This window comes from Aulostomus chinensis, chromosome 6 (genome assembly GCF_037954235.1).
Source record: "Aulostomus chinensis isolate RoL2024-O1b breed Wild chromosome 6, RoL_Achi_v1.0, whole genome shotgun sequence".
NCBI classification, from domain to species: Eukaryota; Metazoa; Chordata; class Actinopteri; order Syngnathiformes; family Aulostomidae; genus Aulostomus; species Aulostomus chinensis.
In genome coordinates, this window is record NC_141325.1 from 11,859,446 (window position 1) to 11,885,478 (window position 26,033).

Consider the following 26,033-nt stretch of genomic DNA (forward strand, 5'->3'; position numbering starts at 1 on the left):
CATCAAGGGCACATTTTTACACATTCTCCTGACTTTTTCCCACATGTGCTATTCTGCCGCTTGAGAATTCACTTTCACTTAGTCACTAACCAACGGCCTCATTTGCTCGTTTTCTTTTCGCTGGTTTCTTAAGATGCGCTACGTAGCAGTGAAAAACGTGTTTGGGGTTTTTTTCATTGACAAAAGAAGAGCAGCATAACAAATAGGAAAAGTTACCAAATCCTGAATGAAAAGGGAGCCGAGAGAAGAAAAATCGGGAGCAAAAAGAAGAAAATTACAAACTAACAAAAGTAAAAGTGGCTGCGGGTCCACTGAGTGACTCGGTAGTAGTCCCAGCCTGGGAGCTTTATCACTTGATAAGCTCATTCTTCAGGCTCCAGTCTGTACATATTAGTTCATTAAGATTAGTTTATCTGTCTGTTCCACACGCTCTCATCAAACATTTTAAGAGCCTGTTCATTTGCTGCAAACCCATGTTCAATTTTCAATCAACCAATATACAATTAAATGACTTCAGATGATCACACACGGCTTTTGGAGGCGATCATAAAAAGTCATTTGGAATTTCAAGCAGATTTCCTGTGGGACGCGGCGCCGTCATCCTCGGAGTGACAGCTGTGTGATCGCGCTCGCATATTCAAGTCCAAAAGATGAGAGACGAAGAGAGAGAGAGAGAGAGAGAGAGACGCTGTGCGGGGAAATACATTAACTGAGGACGATCACATCTACTGCCTGTTCACTGAAACACTATTCTCCTGCGTAACGTAACTTTCACCTTACGCTTCACTCTCCATCATTCACACTGCTGTCCAAAGTAGGTGGGTAATCAGAAGTGTGACATTGGTTTCGAGTGACTTTGATGGCGCTTCACTGTCTCTGCGGATAAATGCAACTCTTGTCAGTGAAGGAGAGATGAGGGGGTGGGGAGGTCTTCCTCACCTGCAGGACTGCTGTCATGGACAAGTTTACTTAATGAGGAATTTCAGGAATGATCAAATAATAACTAAAACAAATGCACGAAGCTTTCTAAGAATTTTCTTTTTCCTGGGTTGTTGATGCTTCCTGAAAACAGAATTATGCTGATAAATATTCACAAATTCAAAAACTAAGGTTTTCTTGCCTGAAAAAAACCAAACAAAAAAAACCCCTTCTTTTATTCACTTGAGGACGCAAGCTGGTGTGAGCAAAGTGCAGCCACGATACCTTAATGTTGCCTTCGGCCGATCCGCTGATGAAGCAGTCCTCGGTGGGATCCACGGCCAAAGCTTTGACCGGTGAGTCGTGGGCCTGGAAGCTCTGGCGCTGGTGCTTGTGAGGAAGCTCCAGGACACTGATCCAGCCCTTCCGTCCTCCTGTGACGAGCAGCTGCTGCCTGGAGGCCATTAAGAGCACGGTAGCTCCCGAGTCGTGGCAGCAGAACGCTGAAGGAGGAAAGAAAGAGATGGATACATCAGGCTGTGAAAAATGGTGAAGCTTCGGTTTGGCCCATAAAATAAGAGGGGACAATTTAAATGGCTGAATAAAAGACGAGAGCTGCTTCTTACCGTGTACAAGGCTGTTAGCAGGAGTCACCAGCGTGTCCCACAGACACACGTTCCTGTGCAAAGTTGCAATGGTTGCAATTGTTATTGTGATGACACTGGACAACGATGGACAAGAGAGATAACATTTGTCCAATTTAGCCCTAAAACACCTTTAATAATCTGATGGCATTTTTGTACATAGCTTCCTAAAACGTACGCGTTTTTGATGGAATTTGACGACATCTACCAAACCCTCTAATTCTAAAAAAGTTGTCTTGAAATATCAGCGCCCTTTTTCAGAACAACTTGGCATATCAAGGGTTCAGGACAGTGGGAATACTTCAGATGAGTCGTGCTGGAGGAACTTGCTGATTTTTACTGTGTTTCTTTCTTCTTTTGTTTAAATGTTATCAAATTGCTCCTTTGAGCTGTAGGGTAGATCACGACAGCAGCTTTTCCTGTGGTTTGTGGATTAACTAGCCCTTTTACAGTAGAGCTTCCCATATGTCACATCAGATCTAAAGGGGTTGATTAAAAATTCATGTATTCACATTGGTAGATCATTTTGTGGGATCCTCTAGTACCTGTTGTCTGTAGACAGACCCGCAGTAGCGATGAGGGAGGAGGAGCCCACGAAGACAAAGTCGTGAGCTGTCTTGTTGTGGCACTGTAACGTCTGGCAGCGAGAAACAAAGACGATGGTTAGTCACACTGACAGTAATAGAGAGTGCAGCAGAAGAGTAAACAAAAATGAAAATGACAGGATGAGTGTGTGTGTGCGTGTGTGTGCGCGCGTGTGAGGCCACAAGAGGATTTTTTTTAGACAGACAAAACAAATGTTGGAAAAGGAAAAAGATAATGAGTAAACAGGCTCTCAGCTGCTTTCTTACCAGATACGGTTTGGGAGCGTTGCCACTTGTGTTGGTCTGCCAGAGACTCAAACCTCCATCTGCATCTACAATACCAAACTACACACAAAAAAACACCCAACAAAAAAAACAATCAGATGTCACATTTTGCTGTCAAAGACAGCGACTGAAATCACACACTTGTTGAGACCAACACTCCTTCTTACCCCCCCCCCCCCATCTTCCCAAACGCAGTCCTCGATAAGTTCGAGCAGCACTTACATAACTTAAATCATGTCATGTCTTTCCAAACATATTTCACTTTTCTTTCTTTTTTTTTTTTGGCGAGGCTAAGATAGGTCTGGCACAGATAAGGCGCCATCTGAGAAAATGATTAGCTTGAGGCAAGTGCCTGAGTTCAGAGCCGTTGAATCACTCGGCATATGAACGATGTGTGCTGGAGCCAGCTCCCTACTGTGGTTCGTGCCTAACTGGCGAAGATGTTGTGAAAATGATGCTGAATCTGACAGTCTCAAATCACAATGCAGTCGTGTCACGTGGCTAAAGAATCATCCTGTACGGTGGTACTTGAGGGTGTGTGTGTGTGTGTGTGTGTGTGTGTGTGTAACCTTGTTCCCTTGGTGATTAAATCGGATCCTGGTGACTCTGGAGTTTCCTGGACTTCTGAAGCATATAATCTGTTGGGAATGACCCCATTCGAACATCCTCACGCTGCCATCTTGAGCTCCCGTCAAGTCTGAATAACAACAGAGAAATAAAAGTGACATCATCTCATGCTCTGGTCCCCCCTTTTGCTTCCCTAAGATCCCCACTCATCTATTGTATAATTGATGGAGAAACGGGTTTATCCCCCCCGCCCCCCATGCATATTTAAACAGCTGGGGAATTAGTCCCTCACAACACCTCACCATACAGGGGCTGTAACAAGACGGATTCTATCTAAATCAACAGCAACACTGGGATCAGAAGAGAAAAAAACTTTGCCAGATACAAGATAAACTTTCTGGGTGATGCAATCATCCCCTGAAGGCTCTTTTTAACAGGAGAAAATATTATGTCTGGATGCTACGGGCGGATACTCGTCTCATCTCCTGTCAGACATCAGATGTGTACTTACAGTAAGGCAGTGTGGGATGGGAGGTCATTCTTCTCACATTGTTGATATTTCTCTTGATCATCTGAGGGGATGAAAGTGAGGAGGAGGAGGAGGAGGAGGGGAAGAGAATGTTAGCCAGTAGAACACAATGCTGAATTTCATTATGGTAAACAGTATCTTTACACTGTTGCTATGTGATAGTGCAGCGTTACACAGCATTGCAGGAGTCTTAAGTAGAGATGTGGTTATGCTATACTTGGTGCCGTGTGACACTGACAGACAAAATCACTATAACACTTGAAACAGGGTTGTTATTTTAAAATGGAATTATAACCTTATTTTCCCCATCTTCACTCTCTTGTAATGCACTTTGTAAACAAGATTTTTGAAAGCTGCTGTATGACTAGAATTTTAATCAGACTGAACTTTAAGCTTCTGCATAAAATAGACACTTGAATTTTTATTTGGGATGATACAACGGTGCTGACCTCTCAAAAATGTTGCTTAAAGATCTGTGTGAAAAAATTCTGTATTAATGTTTTTAAATAAGTCAGCATATACAGGAATAAACAATTCTTATCAGCTGCAATGACTCTCGAAGGAGTGAAAACTTTTTTTTTTGGACTCTCTTAAAAAATCTCCCATTTCAATTTGGAGTTGAGTGGCAAAGGTGAGGTTCTCGGTCCGGGTTCATCTATTTCAAAGTACCTTGAGCAAAAACTGCTCACACACAATGTGGCTAATTTATTGCAATGTTATTACTAGTGCTGTGCAACGGACGCATCACTAAACTGACCTACCGAGGTACACTGCAGATTCAGGGGCTGGATTATGAGAATTAGTAAGTAATGCCAGTGCTCGTAATCTCCATTGGTTAATAATGTGACTATTACCTACAACGTCAACAGATGGCTATTAGCTGTCCTGTTTGATGACTGCTGGCCCAGAGAGTCGGGCACTAACAATATGTCTGCCAAAGACTTCATCTATGTTTTCTGAATGTATTCTGGTCTGACCTTGGGCGTGCTGCCTGACCAGTTGCTATAATTATGATGCAGAATGGCTCTTACTGTCACGTCTGCTGATCAAGAGCAACGAGCCAGCAGATAAAAGCCAACAAACGTGACTCACTAGGGCTCCATTAAAGACATTGATAACCAAATAAATACCCCCCTACCCTCAGTTCAACAGAGTATTAATTATTTTCCATTAAAGGAGCATAAGTTGGAAGAGATTTGGCCTCCTGACTCACACGCAGTCTTACTTCCTTTGCAAGTCAATGAGGGCAGCTAATGTTAGCAGCCACCGTGCTTTTGGCAAAACTGAGCCCAGACAAAGATGAATTATTAATTGAAATAACTTTAACTGCTTTGAGGATTTCAGTTTTGAGTACAAAGGTGAGTGGATTCAGGGCATCAGACAACATCAATTGACTCTAGAAAAGCAGTGAGGAGCATGCTAAACCTAGAAACCCTGTGCCACTCATGGAGAAAGGAGGGACCATAGTAGAGCGTGGGCCTGTTTCAGAAGTGGCGATCTGGGAATTTTAAATTTTTTTTAAACTAAGTAAAATGAATTTGACAGAATGATCACAGTGCAGGATCAAATATAGGATCTCAAGGGACTTTCAAGTATGTATTTCCACACTCTGTCAAAATCTATGCAAACAGCAGCTTTGGGAATGGGAGAGAACGTCATTGGCCGGTGTGTGTGATGGCCAGCAGCCACCTAGCTTGTTGAGCACTAACAACTCGATTCCAGCAGCTGTATGTCCTTCAGGCAGCGGTGTGGTTTTCTTCTATCCTCCATGTTGCTTCTCACCCTGCCGCCAGCCATTCAGAAGTGTTCTGCCTCCTTGACAATTTGATCAGACTAGTTGACTTCTGGCGTGGGGTCAAAGTTGATGTAGAGATGTGACTTCGGGTTTTTTTGTTGTTGTTTTTTTTTATGACCAGATGCTCTGTGATGCTCCCCTGTCTGAATTCCTGCCTGGCTCCATCAGCGCAGATTTACCTGGAGGTGTTCCTCCTGTGATGCAGCCCCCCCCCATGGGAGCCAGCAGTAGTAAGATGTACACTCAGTCTTATATAGAATTTTATGTATTTTGCAGCCATTCACGGTTCACCACATCATATTAATCAAGCTGGAGATTAGGAAAATAACATTAAAGCAGATAAAGTAGGGTGCTGTCAACAATTGGTTCAGATCTCATCATCACATGTAGATGCAGGTCAAGAACTCACCACAGAGGCCCCCCTGCCTGTCTGATGGCCCCCCAGCCACGGCATGTTGATGGGTGTGCCGGGGCTGCTGTGAGTGTACGGAGTGGTACCGTGGAGGGAAGCAAAGTCATCCCGCGCATGAACCACCAGGAAGTCATCGCCGCTAACACTGCGAAGACAGAATAAGAGTTACAATGTATTTTCCTGACTCTGAAGCAGCTCCATCTTGCAGGTAAAACTCAAGTTGTTTGGGAAAGGTCAGAAGAGAAGACCGATGTAAGAGTTGTCTCTGAGCATTCAGCTCAGTCATTCCCAGAAGACTGATCCTCCCAAGGAGAACAAAAAAACAAAACAAAAAAATCCCCAAACATAATTCAGCCAGAATGATCTTGACACTTTCCTATGGCACAGTGTGTATTTCCAAAAGAACTATGATGTGTACCTTCTGTTGTACTTGGATCTGAACGCATACACTGCGTACATGCTGTTGTTGTACCTGTTTGGAATTGGAGCAATTGCTGCTTCCTGTCGATACTGAGACAATCAACCACAAATCTACAGTGAAATAGATGAACGCGTGGAACATAGTAAAAGAGAGCAATGGAGTTGATGCTCACATGTAGTAATAGGAAGCCATGTGCACTTAAACACAAACGCTCCTCAGACATCAGTGGCCATCTTCACTGTGGCAACATGCTGGCACTCACACTGCCAAGGGTTCCACATGTTTTGTCTGTTTTCATTCTGTTTGGCAGTTTTCCACAACATCACCACAGTGATAAAAAAAGATGGGTTATTCCATGTTCCTAGACGAACCAGCCGCCCATGAAATTTGAAGTGCAACCGTACTCTGACCTTTATGGTAGACTGAAACAGCTCAGAGCTGCCAGGGGCAGTTAGCCGCTTGAAAGCGAAACAGAGAAGACAACTTAAATCCAACATATATAACGGCCGCTCAACCAAACAAGTTTTAACTTCCATGGGACTAACCCAGTATGGAATCTACTGGATGAACACTAGTCGAGAACAGCAAAGAACATTCGCAAATGACACATGAAAGAAGGATGATGTATTACAGGCGCATAATCAATACCCCACCAATCCCACTGCCCGTCGCCACGGTTGCTGAGCTTCTTTAGGAGGTGTAAACAGGTGAGCTGATGTTACTCTGAATGTACTCTTAAAGCTGTTGGCCCCAGCAAAAACGAGTACATCTGGCATTGAACTCTGAAAAAAACACTCTCTGATCTCGTACCCTTTGGTTTCTGCCTCGTCATCGTCAATCCAGGTCAAGATCTGAGTAGCCAAGATGGCTGACACATCCAGCTCCTGAATGTCATGGGTCGAGGCCATGACTAAACAGTTACGGTTAGCCTGCACGGAAATAAGAAGTAGGAGAGAAAGAAGAGTCACAGAGAGGATAAAGAAAATAATGTCAGGTATCATGGATGTGAACATTTTTACAATCTAGAAGAGTGATACATGTACTTTTTTTTCTAAATCTACAACGCCTAAGGTCAGAAAAACATGCTTTGCTTTTAATGATAACCTGGGGTGAAACTTCCTTTGAAGAAAAATATAAAACAAAAAAACACACATGGGCTCAAAGGGGCACGGATATGGAGTGAGAATAGTGCCACTGGCAGCTGAAAGAATTCGATGCCTGTGATTAGGTTGAAAGTAGGAATGTGGAAGTGTATTGGTCAAAGGGGAGCTATCATTTAAAATTCAATGTGTTTGACAATATTAAAAAGAGCAGAAAATGATGTGAATGTGGCTAGTTTTATTATCCTCGGAAGTACTGCAATCACTGGGCTAAAAATAATCTTTTTAGGCTGTTCAGGGACAAAAGCAACAAGCTGTGAAGGCAACAGTAACATATTATCACCTTTCAAAATTAAATGTGTTAGTGAGCAATTATTTACATGACCGACTGCCTGCTGTGGTTAGATCCTGAGCTGCTGAGTCATTGTAAGCTTTGAAAAAGGTCCGTGGATCATCTCTGACAGTAAGGTTTTATTATCTTTTCTTCGCAATTGTTACTCAGTGAAATAAATAAATTCGTTGGACATTTGTACACTGACCTCTGAAATATTAATGAATTATAACAAATTGGAAAAAGAAAGATTCAATATTCTTGAGGTAACAATAAATTTGGCACAATGTGTTTAAATTAAACGTGTAAAAGAGCTGCACCTTATTGATGGCAAAGGCTGTGATGATGTCAGATTCCTTGTGGATGATGCGTGCTTTTCCTCCAGGGGAACCCAGATCTGACTCAGTCTGCACAGAGAAACACAATCACCCACACACACCCACCCACACACACACACACACACACACACACACACGGATCCGATCATTACAACTGAAACATTCGTAAATATTTCCCGCGGACAAACAACAGCTACTTCAAAAGTATTTTTCTTTGAACTACAGAGCAAATGACCTTCCAAGGATCCGTGTGAGGGCTTGATAAATGAGGTGTCAAATGATGTTCACTTTCAAAGAGAACAGCTGACGTGATGAGAGAGCCAAGTGTCAGCCTGGACCCACTCAATACTATGTAATATGTGCACTCCATGTTTATGTTTTTATTTGTGTTGCCTTTAGGGGTTAGCAGAGGACATGTGAGGTTAATCAGGACACACTTTTAACCCCAGCATCCAACAATAACTAGGTTAATGCCACTAGATAGATACAACACCCCCTGAGCGACCACTACACACAACTGGGGAGGTAATGTGAAGTAGGATTACAGGCGGGAGCTTCGTATTATGGAAATGTTGCATTCTGATTCAAAATGAGACGGCCATCCTTTGAGCATGAGATTGAATCAAAGTCTTTATTCAAGGGGAAAATACCATGTCTTTTTCTGTCAGATGGAATAAAGTAAAACTCCACTTGCAGAAATCTAAATATGGTGGTTTGCCATTTTCGCAGAGCAGATAATCTCTGTGGGATGCAGATTGACTATGACAGTGTTGGCCCATTAATCAGAAGCTATTCAGCCTCATAGCTCGTCCTCTGAGAGACTGGGTTAATTAACACCAAGCCAAATGGAGTAGATACAACGAGGTGGTTTGTACAGTGAGAGCCAGAAAATTAGAAATCCTCCATAAAGCATCAGTACACAGTGCAATTTAAGATTTATAGTTCACAGAAATATTCACGGAGTCTGATGCAAAATTGATATTAAAGAGAGACAGGAACATATAGCTCAATGCAGGATTAATATTAAACACCGACAAGCAACATGCAGACTTGGTGGCCTTGAAAAGACTTGGATTGTTATTTTGTCAGGATCATAAATGCAATGGTTCCCACATTATATGTGACAGGCTTTCTTTGCCGTTTTACTGTTGAAGGTAAATGTAGGCATGCGATGCACATGTTTGCATATTTAACCAATCGACATTTTACACTCTACTGAGCAGTGACGTTAATATGTTTTACAACATACAGACGGAGACAAGTTACAGGAAAACCTGACGTAAATAATATTGGAAATGTTTTTTTTTGATGGAGGTATGTGCACTCAGAGTACTTTTTTAGTTAAGTGTTTTGATGATGAGGTGAAGAATGTTTCTAAAACGTAGGGCCAAAATGTAGGTGACCAACTGGATTAAGATCTTATGACACCGGAGGCCAGAGTTGAAGCGTTTGACCTTGTTTTTATACTCAAACACTTCTTTGTGGAAATAACGGTATTCTTCATGTTTCTACTCTCATGTATTCAGATTATTCCTTCCTGCTGTCACTCGTCTGTGTGTACGGATCACCTTTAGAAGACATGGTTGCTTGGAATTAAAACCATTCTTCTGAAAATGCATGAAGGATTCCTCCATAAAGCAATGCCTTTCTGTGGTCTTGGCTTCGATAGCAACCAGAGACCACAGTTGCATGATGTTTTACACTGAAAAGACAATTACAATGTCTGCAATCAACTTAACTTGAACAGGAGTGCAAAGTGATGCAATAAGACTTTCTGCAGTATGAACAAAATCGAGTGGCCGACATGAGACATAAACTTTACAATCAAGCAAATGGCATAGTTTAATTTATAAAATGGTAGACTGTATATTACAGATAAAGACAGTGTTTTAACATTTCCTGTGTCAGTGACATAATAATTACTGAGCAAGAGGCTCACAGGTAGAATTCTTGGGAGCTGTAAATTATTGGAGGAAGCAGCAGTACCTGATTGTTTCCCGCCTCGTCCATCCCTGAATATTTCATATTGTCAGTCTGGTCCTCGACCAACTTTAATGATTGGGGAAGTTGCACAACACACACGCACGCACACACACACACACACACACAGACAGACACACACACACACGCACACAGAGAAGAGACACGCACGCACACAAAACACACAACACAAAGCAAGTGATGAACCATGCAGTCCAATTACTCAATTAATGTGCAGTTAATCAAACAGGCAATTATTTGACTGAAATTAAAGCGGCATCATGCAACTTGAGGTGGAGTAATAATGTGTGGTTGGCATGCTAAACAAACCAAAAAAAAAAAAAGCACAACTGCAAAAACAGGGTGTAAAAGCAATAATAATGATGCCTCTGGGTCAATACATGTTACGGTGGCAAAATTGTTAATGTGTTACAGAGAGACAGTTATTAAAATGTACTTGCAATGCAACGGGGAGACAATTCATTCTTAGCGTGGTGTACATACGGCGTACCTCATTGGGGCCCCGTTTCTTTGTGAAGATGTTTTTTATGAAAGTTTCTTGCACTTCCTCCTGCTTGACTAAAAACTGCCACAGACGCTTCACTGGTAGGGCTGAATGGTGGCTCGTCCTGGCAACAAGAGGAAACCTCCAGTACATTAACTTTATCATTCTTGAATCAGAAGAATGGGTCAGTTGTAATTTGACTAGTTCTAAGGCCCTTAGTGCTGATGTGAAATATTCCAATCTTGACATATTTTAAAGGCAAGATGCACCAATGCACATAACTGTTGTAGATCTCTCTGTACTGTACTAAGAATGCGGACATCTATGCAGGTAACATCTGCTCAAGTATAATGCGTTTACTTGAAGGAATTATTGTTTTATAGACGCCATCTGTTGCTGAAACCAATGAATGAAATCCCATTAGTTTCTGACTGAAGACATCAAAAGACTTCACTAACAATTAACAAGTCAGTGTTGTGAAATTTGTCATGACTACAAAATGCTGCCGTGTGAATATAAATATGCATATTAAACCCAATAGGAGTGCCTCTGTGAAATTCAAACTAAAATTATACAATATTTCCATTTAAAACTAGATGTATGTTATAGATTGATAGTTTATAGTACCTGAAAGGAGTGTTGGATGGTTCAAATAGAGCCTTGTGTCTGAGGAGGGCAGGGCCAGGAGTGGCAGATTCCTCCTGAAGTTGTGTAGAGATGTATTTGGATGGTGGGCCACCAAAAATCTCCAGCCTTTTCTGCAGCACCTGCTCCCAGCGCTGCAGCGTCTTCAACACGGTGTGACACAGCGGTGAGCTCACAGGCAGATCTGTGCCAAGTGGAAGCAGGCAAATAAGATTAGTTCAGACAGACAGGAAAGAAGTGGGGTGGAACTTATCTACTCCGAGGATATTTGTGTGGTATATTTTAGTGTTAGTACCTAATAGATCATATCCTGCCATGGGGTAGAAGGATTTGAGGTTGACCAGCACCAACTGAACCATTGCCAGGCGCATTAAACACCAACTGGAGGGACAGGAAGCAATCACAAACCAGATTAGAGTTTTGGACATAGGTGCTTCAAGTGGGTCCAAAGCTGCCTTCATAAAAATGATTGAACATGGTTATACACAAACACATGCAGGTTCATTTTGCAGTTTGAACTCAGGTGGTGCTTGTAGTAATATCCAGGTAAGTGCTGGGTCATTACCTGTAGGAATTGTGGTTTGTATGCTCTCGTAATGGAGAGTTGGGGTCAAATATAGCTTCGTATTCATCATCGTCTTCATCTTCGTCTTGACTGCCCTGGCTCTCCTCCGAGTCATATTCAACCCTGTTTTCTGACGGCGGCAGTAATGGCTAAAAAAAAACACATAAAAACAATAATAATAATAATAATACAGGCCTGCTTTGTGATTTTATCAGCATGCACATTTGGTTGTTCTCAGGGGACACCAGGTGACCAAGCCCCAAGCTAAAAGCATTAACACTTGCTTTGTTGCAGGCATTGCAAATGATACCTTGGCAATAAAGTAATCCCAAATGCTCAGCTCAGGAGGGACGAAACATTCTTTAAAACTGGACGTAGAGTCCTGGTCCACAATGGGTCCAGGTCTTGGACTGGATGGGCTCCCCCTCTCTATTCCAGACTCCTCCCTTGATCCGCTGCGTGATGAGGACAGAAGCTTGAACCGTCTGGGCTTCCTGTCTGAGCCGTCAATGCCTGGCGAGGCTATATAATAAACAAGAAACGATTGTTGAAGTGCTGCATCTATGGTTCTGGCTGCCATCACTGTGACATTAGGCTTTTTAAATAAAAAAAAAAAAAAATTCCTCTGAGAACTTTAAACGGGAATTGGTGCTCCGCCAAGGAAGAGTTTCAAACCATGAGAGCAACACAGACACAACAGCTCCCTCACTAAAAGGGTGATAGATTTTATGACACAAACAGACAGGAATTCAATTAATTTAGCAGGATTGATGTAATTTGGCTTGAGCCACCTCCAAAAAAAATCCTACCCACACAAAGTTGTCAGCCACTTGGGCAGACAGTCAAAAGAGAACAGACTGACAACAAATATCCTTGGCTAACCTGGTGGGGGTGTTTTTGTTGGGCTGTTGGTTTTCTCAAACACGGGGGTCCGGGCACCTCCTCCAAATACTGTCACCCAAAGTTTACTGTTGAGGGGGTGGCCCACGATGCGAAACAGCTCATTACTGGAGTGGGTGGCCATGCCGTGAACAAAGAGACTGAGGAAGACAGCCGTCAGGATCTCACAGAGCAGCACAGCTAAGCCCGGCTGGCTGTCCTCACCTGCTGAGCTCAACAGACGAATCATAGAGGCGATACCTGGAGTGAGGGATGAGATGAAGAGAAGGACGGATTAGAGAAAGTCTGCTGTGTTTGAGTGGGTAAACCACAAGAACCTTAGGGTGTTTTCACACCTGCACATTTGGGTCCAGTTCAATCAGACTCTAGTTTATGTCCCCACTTGGTGATATTTGTTTGGGCAAGTGTAAACACAGTAATTACACTGTGGACCAAAACAACCCTTTAGAGATGGTGGTCTCAAATGAACTCCAGCAATTCTTTCATGGGGGAAATGTGATCTGACTTCAATCCCACCCCACTAACAGGTGTGATCTGCAAGACTGAGAGAAATGTTTCCTGTAGCCGGATGCAGATCATGTTAAGTTCAGTAGCTTGGGTACTACAAAAAAGTAGAAGTACATCCTTGTTACCACACTTGGAGCACCTGTCTGACGAGCAGGAAAAAAAATTCTCACGTGGTTTTCTAGTGATGCATTTTGGTTTGTCTGAATGTACAAAGAAACCAAAACAGAGGGAAAAAATCCTCCCTATACTCCAAAAATCATCTAAATGAAGAAAAAAAAAAACCAACAACACATAAAGATACTGTAAGACGACCTAAAATCAACTTACATTTAAAACAAATGAAAAAGGAGATTTTTAGAACCCATTAACAGTTAAGTTGTTTATGATTCAATAAGATGATATCCTAAAGATATATATTTTTTCAAATCCAATGAATTTAATATACCGACATGTTTTTTTGTAACCAGCCTCGCAGACAGTATTTTTTGTATATCTTGTATTCATTTTTAAACAAACACACCATTTAGTCCTGTCTGAGTATAACGTGCAAAAAATGAGAGCGCTTAGATGTTTAAGGAAGTTACTAGGCCTTTAAAACAAATATTTGTCTACGGTAGGAGCGGTTTGGATTTGGGCTGAATGTCAAAGACGTGGTAGGAAAGTTAGAAGTACAGAGGGTGTTGGTTTTCATTTGTCGACAATAATAAAATGATGCATATTTTCAGTTAATTGGAGCAAAAGAGATTCGTGTCTGGTGTGTTTACCTGGCCACTGTGCCGGAGAAGTATTTGGCTGAACAGATTCATCCATGCTGGCGGTTCTTAATGGCTGCCTCTGAGAGAGCAACACACTCTGATACACAATCCCTGTGAAATGGTTCACGTGGCTGCAGGAGATGAAACAGACAAAACACACACACACACACACACACACACACACACACACACACACACACAGTGAGGGAAGAGAGCCAAACATTTAAAATCCAACATGAAAGGTACTGAAAAATGAAATGTTAAAAATTTTGGGCTTGGTGGGGGTAAATGTTTAATGTCTAAATGTGTCACTTTAAATGTTTTATCTTTGTTCCGAATTCTGGGATGTTGTTTCTAAGAAAGACGCACAGCTGTCAAGCTTTGTTCTGTCAAGACATTAAATAATAATGGGCTCCGTCTCTTGTTAGATGCCTACCTAAGCTGTTTGGCACAGACAGACTGAAGGAGAGATGGTGTCAGCGAAGTCAAGTTTCAACACGGGCGCAAAGATGGGAGAGAATGGATGTTTCTTTATATCGAATATGGAAAAACTAGCACTCCGGGGACTCTATTAAAGGCATTTTTATATTTTCTGCATGAAAATGTCAAAATGACAAGTCCAAAAGAAAACTGTCATCTCATTCAACATAACTGTGCGTTTCATTTTGCTGCATCCTGTCAGATTCAATGGTGGTTGCTTCTGCATAATGTAAAACTAATTCTTTTACAAGTGTTTTGATTGACAGATCCACAGCAGCTGAAATTCCATACAGGAATGTGAATTTAAATATTAACATCTAAAACCAACACATCTGTCACAATAAATGTATTTCCTTGAAACGCTCAAAACACTGTTCACTGAATTTCTCTGCTCCTTGTGGACGGACCTAGTGGTTTCCTGTGTCAACCACATTAAACCGCATTTCAACACAATAACAGAGGGACACACGAGCAGGACACGGATCAAAATGCTGCCAACGCAACGGCAACGCTGGAGCCCTGCAACCTACATCCTCGTTCACCTTCTAAAAAATTCAAACCATCTCTTTGACTCACTTTCTGGCTCAACCACGAGAGGAAAACACAGAAGCCCAATTTCATCAAACCTCTGCAGTGACACACACCATGAGTTTATATTCTAATTATCATAACAAAGACAGTGTTAAATTAGAAATAGCCTTGTTAATTTAGTTAGACTGCTCAACTCCCTACAGTATGTGATAGACGGCTCAATGTGTGTGTGTGTGTGTGTGTGTGTATTTCTGTGCGTGTCTAAATAATTTGGTGGATATATGAGAAGTCCAAGTCCCAATTTAATTACATCGCTTAGAATTATGTAAGTTATGGAATAGCAAGGTTAGAGAGCTGGATTTAAAAGATTGTATCTTGAAGGAATCTCTTTGAGGCGTCTCAACAGCATGAAGTCGCAATTTTATACCAAATGTACCACGCAGAAATGAAATCTATAATATTGTATGTGTGTGTATGTGTGTATATATATACACACACATATATATACGTATATATATATACATACACGTATATATATATACATACACGTATATATATATACATACACGTATATATATACATACACGTATATATATATACATACACACACACATATATACATACACACACACATATATACATACACACACACATATATATATATATATATATATATATATATACATATAAATAAATGAAATTTATTGGGTTTGTGGTTGTGATAGATTATCATGTCATACATCATAATCATAACTTTGTATTTGATACTTTATGGTTTGTTTCTTCTTTTAACGCTGACTCAGGAAAACATTTATCTCAATGTACCTGTACTTAGACCGTGCGAATGGCAGTATATATCTTGAATCTTGTGTTTTTCTGCTGGGGTCGCAATGCATGTAAGCACACACTCTCGACAGCAGCTTATAAGCTCCGCCCTCGACACAACACTGCAGTAACAACTATGTTTAAGTTCTTTCTTTGTTTCAGGTCATGCTGGGGATCCTTATCTCCTCCTCTTTCCCCTGTACAACCCAAAAAGAACCGGCTAAAACCAAACCTGTGACAACACAATAAAAAGTCTAGCCTTGTGAACTCCCTTAGCATTAAGGGCAAAAGTTGAAATGTCTCTCTATAGCATCAAGTACCATGGAAGAAACTCTGACAGCCGCACAGCTGTAAGCCAAATTCTTAAGCATTTCAAAGAAAGATTTCCTCATGTTGCTTCCTCACCCATTCAAAATTTAAAATCCTACTGGGTTGTTGTCAAGGCGATTGGGAGTCATTGTATATATGCGCCTTAAATAAACTATGTTCTTCCCATCTGTCAAAACCAAAAATCTGATTAAGTATTTAAGATAAGAATGACAAACAGCAGCCATGCAGCTTTTAGGAATCTCTGAACACTCTCAAAATAGACATGTGACTCTTATCCAACATGCCCCCACAACGACTTCAAATTACATGATTCCACTTTGTGTAGAACAGTTTAAATCATGACAAATTATCTAAATTGTAGAGTTTGGCTTGAGTGCATTACCCTCATATTATCAACTATGCATGATTACTAGTGGTCATGTCCCTTCCCCTTTATTACTTTTTATTCTGCCCCAATAAACCTCCCAACACATAGCCAAAGAGAAACTGCAGGCCGCAAATGAACATTTATTTCAACTTGCATTTTTTTCTAATTGTAAGAACAAAAATAAATAAATAAATAAATAAATAAATAAAATAAAAACGACTCATGATAGATAAATAATCCAGGGATGCTTAGCCCTGTTAATGGAGCCATTTCAAGGTGAATGTAGTGGAAAATGAAAAAGTTGGATCAAAGATTGCTTGGAGACATATAAAGAATTCATATAAAGAATACAAGAAGCTTGCTTGGACAAATGGTGCGCTATATTGTAGATACCTGCTATGAACTTAAACCAGTCAGACTCCATAAAAAGAGTTTTTTTTTTTGTTTTGTTTTTTTAAGAGAATAGCTTGTGGAAAGCTGGGGTTTATTTCCCTAGTTCCAAAAATCAGTAAGAGATGGATCTAAAGCAGCTCAAGGTTTGTGATGTTTTAAAAGTTTAGTTTGAAGGTGCTGATAATGTCTGTGAAGAAACCTGAAACAACCTGGTGATACAACCTACTGCATCAAAATGGTCATTGTTTAGCGAAACACTGAAGCCCTGTTTGTATTGGCCAAAAACCCAGCTAACACCTTCCAACATCTGGCCTTTTTCATTGCGGTGAAAAGAAAAACAACAACAACAACAACGACAACAACAAAAAACAGAAGCACTACTCCTTGTGTTCCAGTGAAGGGAACTGTTGAATCAGCTTTTTGAAGCAGGTTCATCCCAGTTCATGTGCAGTGGAAAAGGGTATTCATGATCATCCTGACTTACCTGTACGGATGTCCATCACACAGACACTGATATATACAGGCAGACAGGGAGGCAGCCAATGTGTGCATCACGTATATCTGAAATAGAACACGATACCAAAAATAGCATTTATAATATATACATGGGGGGGGGGGGGGGGATCATAAAGGCTTTTTTTTTTTTTTACAGATATGACTTATCATTGCATTCAGAAAGGTGCATTTCATTACCAGTGAAAAAAATAGAAATGATGAGTTTTGTTGTTGGATTTTTTTTTTTGGGGGGGGTTTGATCCTAACAAGCATTCTCCCTTAAGAGTCATCTCATTCCAGTCCAGCAAAAATCAATCATTCACTGAATAAAGTTACAACTGCATCAAAACAATGATTATTAAAATGTCAGAAACAGCAGAAAGGTCAAAACATTAGAAAAGCTGGCAGTTATAAATGCATTTCAGGCAAGAAATAAAGAAAATTGATATTTTTTATGATAAACTTTCACATGCTACATTGTCCAGAACAATCTAATGTGATCCAAAACAAAAGCTCTGCAAAGATGTACAAAATGTTCAGTGTTGATTGACAGTGTCAGTAATTCAACTGCATGTTTACTATAGAGGTGTTGTCTGATACTACAAAATAAAGCAGAAATATTACCTTTCTAAAACTGCCAACAAAAACTGAAACACTGAGGTACTTGTCACCCTGTGATGTTTTGTTAGGAAGGGAATTCCGAGTAATAGAACAGCTAATCAAATGTGATGAGGTATAGGATAGTTATCAATACCAATTTTAAATGAATGGTTATATGAGATATATAATACAGAGGATTAATATCACATACTCCTTTCTCACAGTATCACAGCTCTGGATATTATCGTTCACAGCTCTTCTTTTAGCAGGAATCTTCATGAAAAATGAATTAATAACAGCTGCAGAAAAAGCACCTTACCTCATTGTCAACAACATCTGGATGTGGAGGAGAGTTGAGTGCATTGATAGTCTGTAGGATGTCATGAGCCAGGTTGGTCAGGTAGATGATGGGGTTGGCCACCACCGTCTTTACGTTGGCTGTGCACGCCATCAGAAGAGGGATAGAGGTGGGATGGGAGCACTGCATCACAGCTGACTGGAGAGAGTCGTCCTGTAAGCAGGAGACAGAAACATTCAACAGTCTTTGTTCTCTCATGAGCGGCTACTGAAGGCTGCTCAGTAGGGGGCTCTGGATACGTCGGGGTGCCTGCTTTGAACTAACCGAGACTAGCCTTTTCCAGAGCCATAATAAGACAGGATGAGCCAGCAGCTAGCATGCCGTGTATAAAAGAAAACACACGATGTGTTTCTGAGCATGTGGGAATGACATTTAGAGAAAGTGATCTAGTCAATGAAGGGGCGCCTGCTTCCGTTTGTGTTTACTAGATCCCTGAACATGATGGTCTGTGTCTAAGAATACCACAGGCTTATTATGTCCCTCACGCTTGATGAATCACATTCAGTTGTCACCAACCCCCTGAACAGAAGGTCCACCCGCTGACTACAGAAAAGGCAAAGAAAAAAAAACAACCCCACACAAAGATTTCCTCGACAACAATGGAGAAATCTGACAACCGTGGGACCAGAGCTGGGAAAAAAAATGCCTTTATTGCCTTGCGATTGCCTTGATTCGAAAAATCAAATAAGGGAGTAAAGCACACCCAGTGCCCACCAACTGTGCTGACATCCAAGAGCATTGTCCCCATGCTGGCTCATTGAGTTGTTTACCTCCTAAATTTTGACTCAACCTTCTATTAATCAGCCTCAGGCAGGACCTCCCACAGGAGCTAAGTGAAACCGCACAACCTGTCAGCACATTGCTGGGAGAGTGCAGACAATCGTCAGTGCACAATAAACAGGTGTGTGTGTCCACATTAAGACAAGCTTCAGATGGTTTTGTGCTTTCATTCCTACTTCAATATTATTCCATTCTAAGAGAATACATGTGGCTGTAAAATAAGACAGTAGCTCTGCTTCCTGGTGTGAAGGTTTTCACATGCACAAAAGTTTTTAATCAGTTAATGACTAGCAATCATTCTAATCTAGTCATGGATTTCATTACCAATGATTGAATAGACAGGAAATGAATAAATAAATCACTTAATAAAATTCTAATGATTTTTTAAATCAGCAGTTATCAATAATTTACTAATAAATGATGCTTAACTGACTCTTCAATGATGCCATTTACCTTTGCATTTGTTAGCATAGTTAGACGCAGCAGCTATCAAGCCAGACTTACTTTTATTTGCCACAACATAACTGACCTGCATTTCCATGAGTGGTAATGATTGTGTATGAGATCTTATAATTACCTGGTGAGACTCTTGAAGCAACAGTATGAGCTCCATGCGTACAGAGGCCAATCCTCCACCGTGGGAACCGTGCAAGCTGCAGTAGCTCAGGAACATCCTCAGTAAGGGCTGGTTGCTCTGCAGCCAGTGTCTCCTGCTCCTTTGGCTATCAGCACGAGGGCTCCGCACCTAGAAAACAATGTTTACTTAAGTATATATCACATCAACATCATCCCTATAAAAATATGTTATCCAGCTGCCTAGATATCAAACAAAGGAGCCCAGGAGTCACATACTAAAAACATTCTAAAGTGAAACGATCTAAATTAAGCTGTCCTGTCAACACAAATTAGCAAGTAGGTTTCTGAAAATGTACATATTGTACTTTGTGTATCATATTTTATGCTGGTAGAGAAATGAGCTTTTCAAAGAGAGAACAGTTCGGCCATTCCTCTAAACTATTGCCTTGCTTTTTGCTATCATCTTGTCTTTTTTCATGTGAGTTCTCTATCATTTTTTTTTACAAATTTATGGGAAGCAAGTTATCTGAACCCACCTGTTCCTCCTCTACCAACCCAGAAACAGGGGCATCACCCTGTATAGACAGCTCTGGTAGGCAGGGCTTGTAGCTGCAACAGTGCTGGAGAGCCACCACCTGGAGCAGAGAGTAGATAGATAACATCCTTTTTTATTAAATTATAACATTATAAGATATAAAAGCACTAGCACAGAGCAAACAGACACAAAAAAGTCTTGACCGTGAACAGTGTAGGCAATAAAAGTTTTATGGAATGAACCTTAGGGCATAACCAGACTTATGCTTCACCACACAGCTGGAATAGTTCAACAAAAAACATTATGGATTTGACCTTTAAGTCTATAAAAGTGCTATAATAGTGATATATGTGTGTGCACATGCATTCACCTCTCTTTCCAACCACTGGTAGAGCTGATACCGTAGCTTTCCTCCATCAAGTTCATACCCTGTTGAAAGAGTCCTGAGCTCATTGGTTAAAATCTTCAAGCAGGCCGTAAACTTCAGCTGAGCCACCAAGATGTCATCAGATGGTGCTATGAGGTCACTGCTGTCCTCACTGTCCTCCCCAGTCACCGTCTCCATTAGTGGTGACACAGCATACTGTGTATCATGGAACACGCTGCTGCCTTCCTCAGTTCTGCCATCATTTTTATTTTCATCTTCATCTTCATCATTGTCATCATCTTTGTCGCTGTCCCATTTCAGCTCCAAGCGCTCATCTGGAAGTGTCACCGATGGCTGGCTCCAGTCAAAACTTAACACTGAATCGGACTGGCTGTCACCACCTGACTCGTAGCCATTCAGAGCTGGCTCAGACCAATCCTGGTTGGAGTTCTGCTCATTCTTACTTCCAATACTGAGTTCAGAAGCAAATCCCTCCAGGTTGAGTTTCGAATGCTTTCTGACTTTTGGCATCTTGTCGAGGACTTCGAGCGCTAGCATTGGACAGCCAGCTTGAAGGTGCGTGTATGCAGCTGTGAAAAATAGTCTTCTCTCCTCGAGGCTAATGGAGTCAGCCCTGCGACCCTCAGCAGTCAGGCCAACTTTAGCCTTGTCTGAGGAACCAAAATGGCGACGGAGGAGAAGTGGGTGGGTACGGAGGTAGGTGTAGAAGTTGAAAACCTCAGGATTACATGAGGACACAGAGGAGGAGCCTGATAAAGACGAACAAAGACAGAACATTTTATTTTCTGCCGGTGGCAAAAAACTGCAACCATTGCTCCCTTGAGGAGATATGGAGTTCACATTTCTCCTTGATGTACTGACAATGTCAGAAAATCATACTGTGAACCCAGCAAGGACACCATGAATTAAATATCAGAAATGTCAACGCACCCAGTAAATGCATGTTGGAAACATAATTTATGCAACATGTAGAAGTAGGTAAGGCAAATAATAACTTCAGTTCTTCATCTTCTCAAAGCAAGCCCTTTTTATATTTTTTCACTTAAAAGGTTTTTCTTTGTCTAGTGGGGTCACACAGTTGTGACATATTTTGAGAAAAATTCAGCCTCAAATCTGCAAAGCTCAAGCCATGTTTTTTTCCTGCAAGGCTGCATTGGACAAGCAGGAGGATGGACAGTATACACTAACTTGCACAAAATAAAAGCCACTACTTTTGCAGAAATTTGCAGAGAAGACACAGGACACAAACCACAGGATGCAAGGTTGTCTTCCTTTTGCTTTAATCAAACTACTTCCTGTGTACTGGATTAGTTTAGTATTAAACAATAAATATTTTGATGATACACGATATTGAATTATACTAGTGTTATCATCAAAATAAATATATCCATCAAGGCAACTTACGAATCAAAAAAGTGTATACATACCAGTACCTGTTCTACTTTCAGTGGACTCAGACCTGGCATTGTTAGCTGGCTGCTCAAGCAGAGTGTCCAAGGCTTTGCTGTAGTCTTCCAGGACCCAGTGGGCCATGCTCCGCAGGAATGGATCCTGGTGCACTGGAATCTGAAGTATTTGAAATAATAACATTAAAGGTTCATTCTGGCATAGTCACTGCATTTAGTCTGCATATTGAAATGACAAACACTGATTCATAGTTGTCACGAAAACAAATGTTTGTTTGCAGCTCTGCAGTGAGTTCCTTGTTAAAAGATTGATTCAAGGATTCAAGGGTCTTTATTGTTATACTATTTCACATTTTCATGTTAGTGGTATGAAATTTAGACTCAGGTCCTGGGTTAGCAAGAGATAGAATAATAAGATAAGAGATAGAACAATAAGAAAGAGTAAAGTAACAGAGTAGGTATTTGAAGATTCAAAACATAGTCAAGTTTTTGTTTTTTTTATCAAATAATACTTTCAGAAAAAAAATAGCTTGTACACAAAAACTGTATGCACCTGCTTGTCTTGTCCCAGCACATGTCTCTGGAGGATCTTTTTGTAGGTGGATGCTGTCTCAAACTCAGACTCGTACAATCTGGAGATCACAAGAGCCAGCTGTAGGTCCTGCATTTTCTCCAAACACACCTGAGAGAGGAAATTAAAACTGAGTTTGGAGTCACAAGTTGAAAAATCAAAAAAATACACCGCCGTGCAGTGCGACAGTTTACATGAAGAGAAGACAGGAGCCGAACATGTATAATCAAGTCTAAGCTCACTGAAAGGGTTAACTGAAGTGTAGTTGTTGTACTTGTCCCCGACTATTAAAGTGTGAGGTGCATTACAATGAGACAACCTCGCAGCCAGTGAGACTAAACAAACTCAACGATAGCTCTTTGCCTGCGTGATCCTCATTTCCATAAAATGCTTAGAGAAGCTCCACTTACTCATGCAGATTAAATAATGTGACTCACTGCTCCAAGGACTATCTAACAGAAATAACCTTGGTGAATTAAAGGTTAGCCAAAAATAATGACCAAAGCAACCCAATCTATGTTAGCAAAATGATGGAAAGCTGTATTTTATATGGGTTTAAACTACATCCCAGCACAAATATATATTTGTATAAAATGAAGGTTATAGGAAAAAATGTCCTTATTTCCAATACATTGTGATGTTGCTGGTTTGTTAGTTGACGAATGTCACAAAGTCTTTTCGAAAACAGAACTTCAAATCTATGTTGAACTTGCCTCCACTGCATCCTTAAGTGAACCAGCTAGAAGGAAGAATGCAGCAGAATGCTGAAACCTCTGCTTTCCCAACAGAGAAAAGGCATTTTTCAGTGCTGCTTTTCTCCAACGGTCTTCACTGAAGTTATTGTGGAAAAAGTCTGTCATTTTGACATTCTTCTGAGCTCTGGTGAGAATAAAATAAACATGGATTGTAAACAATAGTACCAGTGTCATTTGTGTTCAGTTATCTGACAGCACTTGGTTTGGACTGGGGAAAAAAAGATAGTGTGAAAGACAATGTTTTTATAGACCTGTTTGTGTAACAGCATATCAGATATCATATATATTTTACCTGTACAGTCCCCAGACCACTGCCTTCTTCTTCAGTGCAAGATAAAATATAGCTGCGTCCAGAGGATCGTTGTTTCTCTGAAAAGAAGCCTTGGCAACCTGACAAGAATGAGGTGAGACACGAGAAGAAGAAAAAAAATCAGCTCACACCTTCTCCTATATGTACCTTTATCCACTTAACATCGAAGCTTTAATAATTTAGGAATGCTTCTCATGGATTGGAATGTTAATATTATGAGTGGTGTGATTCCTGTATAAGCTGGCCTGTAGTTAACTACGCTCATTAGCTGCTTCACCTTCTCAATGAATCTGCGTAGCTTATTGGTGCTACGCAACCACCAGCCCACACCCATGGAGCGGAGTTCAGGCCAGGTGGGCTCTCCTTTCTGTAGGGCTGGCAGCATGTTGAGCAGCTCCTCCTCAGCCTCAGAATGGAAAGCCCAGGCGTAGTGACATGTTGACAAGCCTGCGGTGGGAAGAAAACCCCACAGGAATGATAGTTAACTTTTATATAGGTACTTCAGGATTCTAAAAAGTAAAGTTAGACTTGAGTGAGTAAATGCAAGAGCATGGGTCAAAAATATTCACAGTAATAAATTGCTTATTATAGCAAGTTGTAGCTACAGAACCTACGTGAGGACCCAAGAGGGTTTAATATCTCTGCTCACAGGTAGCTTTACTGTAGTTAAGGGTGATGGATTCAAAGTCTCGCAGTCTGACCTTCAGTGAGTTTTCTTTGCAGTTTTATACAGTTACTGCCCCCGGACCAATGTGGGTTGAGTATGAGAGCTTTAACTGAAGAAGTGCAAGGAAAAGCTACTTAAGAGATACATACGAACAGATTAAAAGAGTCTCATCATCAATCTGCCAGTGGCCCTGTACGTGGGTGGCTACTGTCTTTGTCAGCCTGCTTGTCAACTGTGAAATGTCCCAAATTAAGACAGTTCGACAACCACTGTACCTTGGCGTAGCAGCTGCGCTCGGTATGCCGGGGGAAGAGAGGTAGAAAGGAAGGTATGCAGTCTAACGGCCAGCAAAAATTTCAGACCGCACTCATCCAGAGTCTCTCCACCTGGTTGGTAAATGACAATTACTGTTCCTTCCAAAGATAATGACATAGGATTTTGCAGAATTAAGCAGATTAATCATGTGATATGGAGATCTCTCCCTCTGCAGTACCTTTGCTCTTGCCCTGGCTGTCCTTGAGGTCTGTGCTGGTGGTAGCAATGGTGTCAGCCAGTGCCATGAGAGACATCTGCTCCATACGGGTTAAGCCTGGTAAACTGGAGTGGAGGAGATGACTCGATAGAACCTGGGCGTGTTCTGGACCAAAGTATGTCGGACTGTACTGGGACAGGTCAATGACCTACAGACAGGAAATGACAAGAAAAGCACTCATTTGTATGAAAACACATGAAGTACGACAGCAAATAAATGTGTCATGGATGGATTCAAAAGCTTCAGTGATTAATCAGTGGTCTCAGTTGATCTCGTGTATTTTCTTCAAGCAACTTTCAACATTTCCAACCCTTTCTGACATTATTTAGTTTTTTTTCCCCCAAACTTCTCCAGGCCTGAAAAAAAGACTATTTTCAAATTTCAGACTTTCCTATATTTTTATGAGTATAAACCCTGCATTGGGAGCATAAAAATCAAGAGCTGTGACTAATTTATTCAAAAGTAATTCTGATTAACACAGCAAAATATAAAAATAGCTTAAAATATTCATGTCTACTCTTGTTTTTATACATTTTCTTTCAATTGGGGTAACACAATAATCTTTCTGTTTGGCTAATGGAAACTGACCTTGTTCCCAGCTTCCTCTTGACCTTCATCAAGAGGATTTAAGTCTACGATGCTGGCCGTGTGAAATAACTCATCATAAGCATCCGTTTGACTAGAACCATGTCCACTATCGCCACTCACACTGCCCACTTTATCTGGAAAACAAAAAGGGAAAATATGACAAGAAAATGTACAGTATTTAGTAAGACATCTGAACAAAGCTCCCTCTTGCTGCAGAGAGAGAGAGAGAGAGAGAGAGAGCGAGAGAGAACATTGTGCTGGATAAAACTGATCAATTCTTCCCTGCAGTGAATACTGTCTACACAGTTGGGGAAGATTTTCTAAGTGTTTTGTCAGTGGGTTTCTTTTCACCTAAAGTTATCGTCTTTTCTCCAGCCAATTTCCTGCTAGTCCAAGCAATTTAATTGTCAATTGCCACTGTAACAAACAATAGTATTCACATATAAATTTAAAAGTAAAACCACACGCTGAATACCCACCAGGTTTGGGTGATGTGTCCTCATCAGCTGCAAGAAGGGCATACAGAGGGAGAGGAGGGATGGAGCTAATCTCTGTGTAGTCTGGGGTAGATTTTTCAGCTTTACTGAACATCTTGGTGTCCCTGGCTGTGCTCCCTCCGGCACTGATGGTTCGAGAACGTACACGCTTCTCTGGATTGGTGGTGGTGTCTTTAAGAGCCACAATTTCTCCGGCAATGCATTTCACCAGGTGGGAGAGGATGGCTTTGGCACGGTGAACCTTAAAATACAGAAATTATATACCAGA

General features: G+C 41.0%; 1 protein-coding gene across 6 annotated transcripts in view; it reads right to left on the reverse strand.

Moving 5' to 3' along the window:
* dmxl1 (Dmx like 1) overlaps positions 1 to 26,033 on the reverse strand; it is a 49,304-nt gene that overhangs the window by 4,407 nt on the left and 18,864 nt on the right. For 2 of the 6 annotated variants that reach the window (XM_086206479.1, XM_086206477.1), the window contains exons 20-50: positions 25,748 to 26,006; positions 25,269 to 25,402; positions 24,642 to 24,828; positions 24,424 to 24,534; positions 23,759 to 23,928; positions 23,464 to 23,561; positions 23,130 to 23,295; positions 22,399 to 22,527; positions 21,873 to 22,005; positions 20,422 to 21,188; positions 20,053 to 20,151; positions 19,518 to 19,685; positions 18,122 to 18,313; positions 17,192 to 17,268; positions 13,791 to 13,912; positions 12,502 to 12,759; positions 11,930 to 12,141; positions 11,620 to 11,768; positions 11,350 to 11,435; positions 11,037 to 11,238; positions 10,416 to 10,533; positions 9,911 to 9,973; positions 7,907 to 7,993; positions 6,966 to 7,084; positions 5,732 to 5,879; positions 3,510 to 3,570; positions 3,001 to 3,128; positions 2,414 to 2,491; positions 2,108 to 2,199; positions 1,545 to 1,597; positions 1,204 to 1,421 (exon numbers count right to left, since the gene is read on the reverse strand). In XM_086206479.1, coding sequence (XP_086062605.1) covers positions 1,204 to 1,421; positions 1,545 to 1,597; positions 2,108 to 2,199; positions 2,414 to 2,491; positions 3,001 to 3,128; positions 3,510 to 3,570; positions 5,732 to 5,879; positions 6,966 to 7,084; positions 7,907 to 7,993; positions 9,911 to 9,973; positions 10,416 to 10,533; positions 11,037 to 11,238; positions 11,350 to 11,435; positions 11,620 to 11,768; positions 11,930 to 12,141; positions 12,502 to 12,759; positions 13,791 to 13,912; positions 17,192 to 17,268; positions 18,122 to 18,313; positions 19,518 to 19,685; positions 20,053 to 20,151; positions 20,422 to 21,188; positions 21,873 to 22,005; positions 22,399 to 22,527; positions 23,130 to 23,295; positions 23,464 to 23,561; positions 23,759 to 23,928; positions 24,424 to 24,534; positions 24,642 to 24,828; positions 25,269 to 25,402; positions 25,748 to 26,006 — 4,884 coding nt within the window. Of the gene's footprint in view, positions 1 to 1,203; positions 1,422 to 1,544; positions 1,598 to 2,107; positions 2,200 to 2,413; positions 2,492 to 3,000; positions 3,129 to 3,509; positions 3,571 to 5,731; positions 5,880 to 6,965; positions 7,085 to 7,906; positions 7,994 to 9,910; positions 9,974 to 10,415; positions 10,534 to 11,036; positions 11,239 to 11,349; positions 11,436 to 11,619; positions 11,769 to 11,929; positions 12,142 to 12,501; positions 12,760 to 13,790; positions 13,913 to 17,191; positions 17,269 to 18,121; positions 18,314 to 19,517; positions 19,686 to 20,052; positions 20,152 to 20,421; positions 21,189 to 21,866; positions 22,006 to 22,398; positions 22,528 to 23,129; positions 23,296 to 23,463; positions 23,562 to 23,758; positions 23,929 to 24,423; positions 24,535 to 24,641; positions 24,829 to 25,268; positions 25,403 to 25,747; positions 26,007 to 26,033 lie in introns of all 6 variants that reach the window. The other 4 variants (XM_086206476.1, XM_086206475.1, XM_086206480.1 and 1 more) reach the window with 2 other exon arrangements.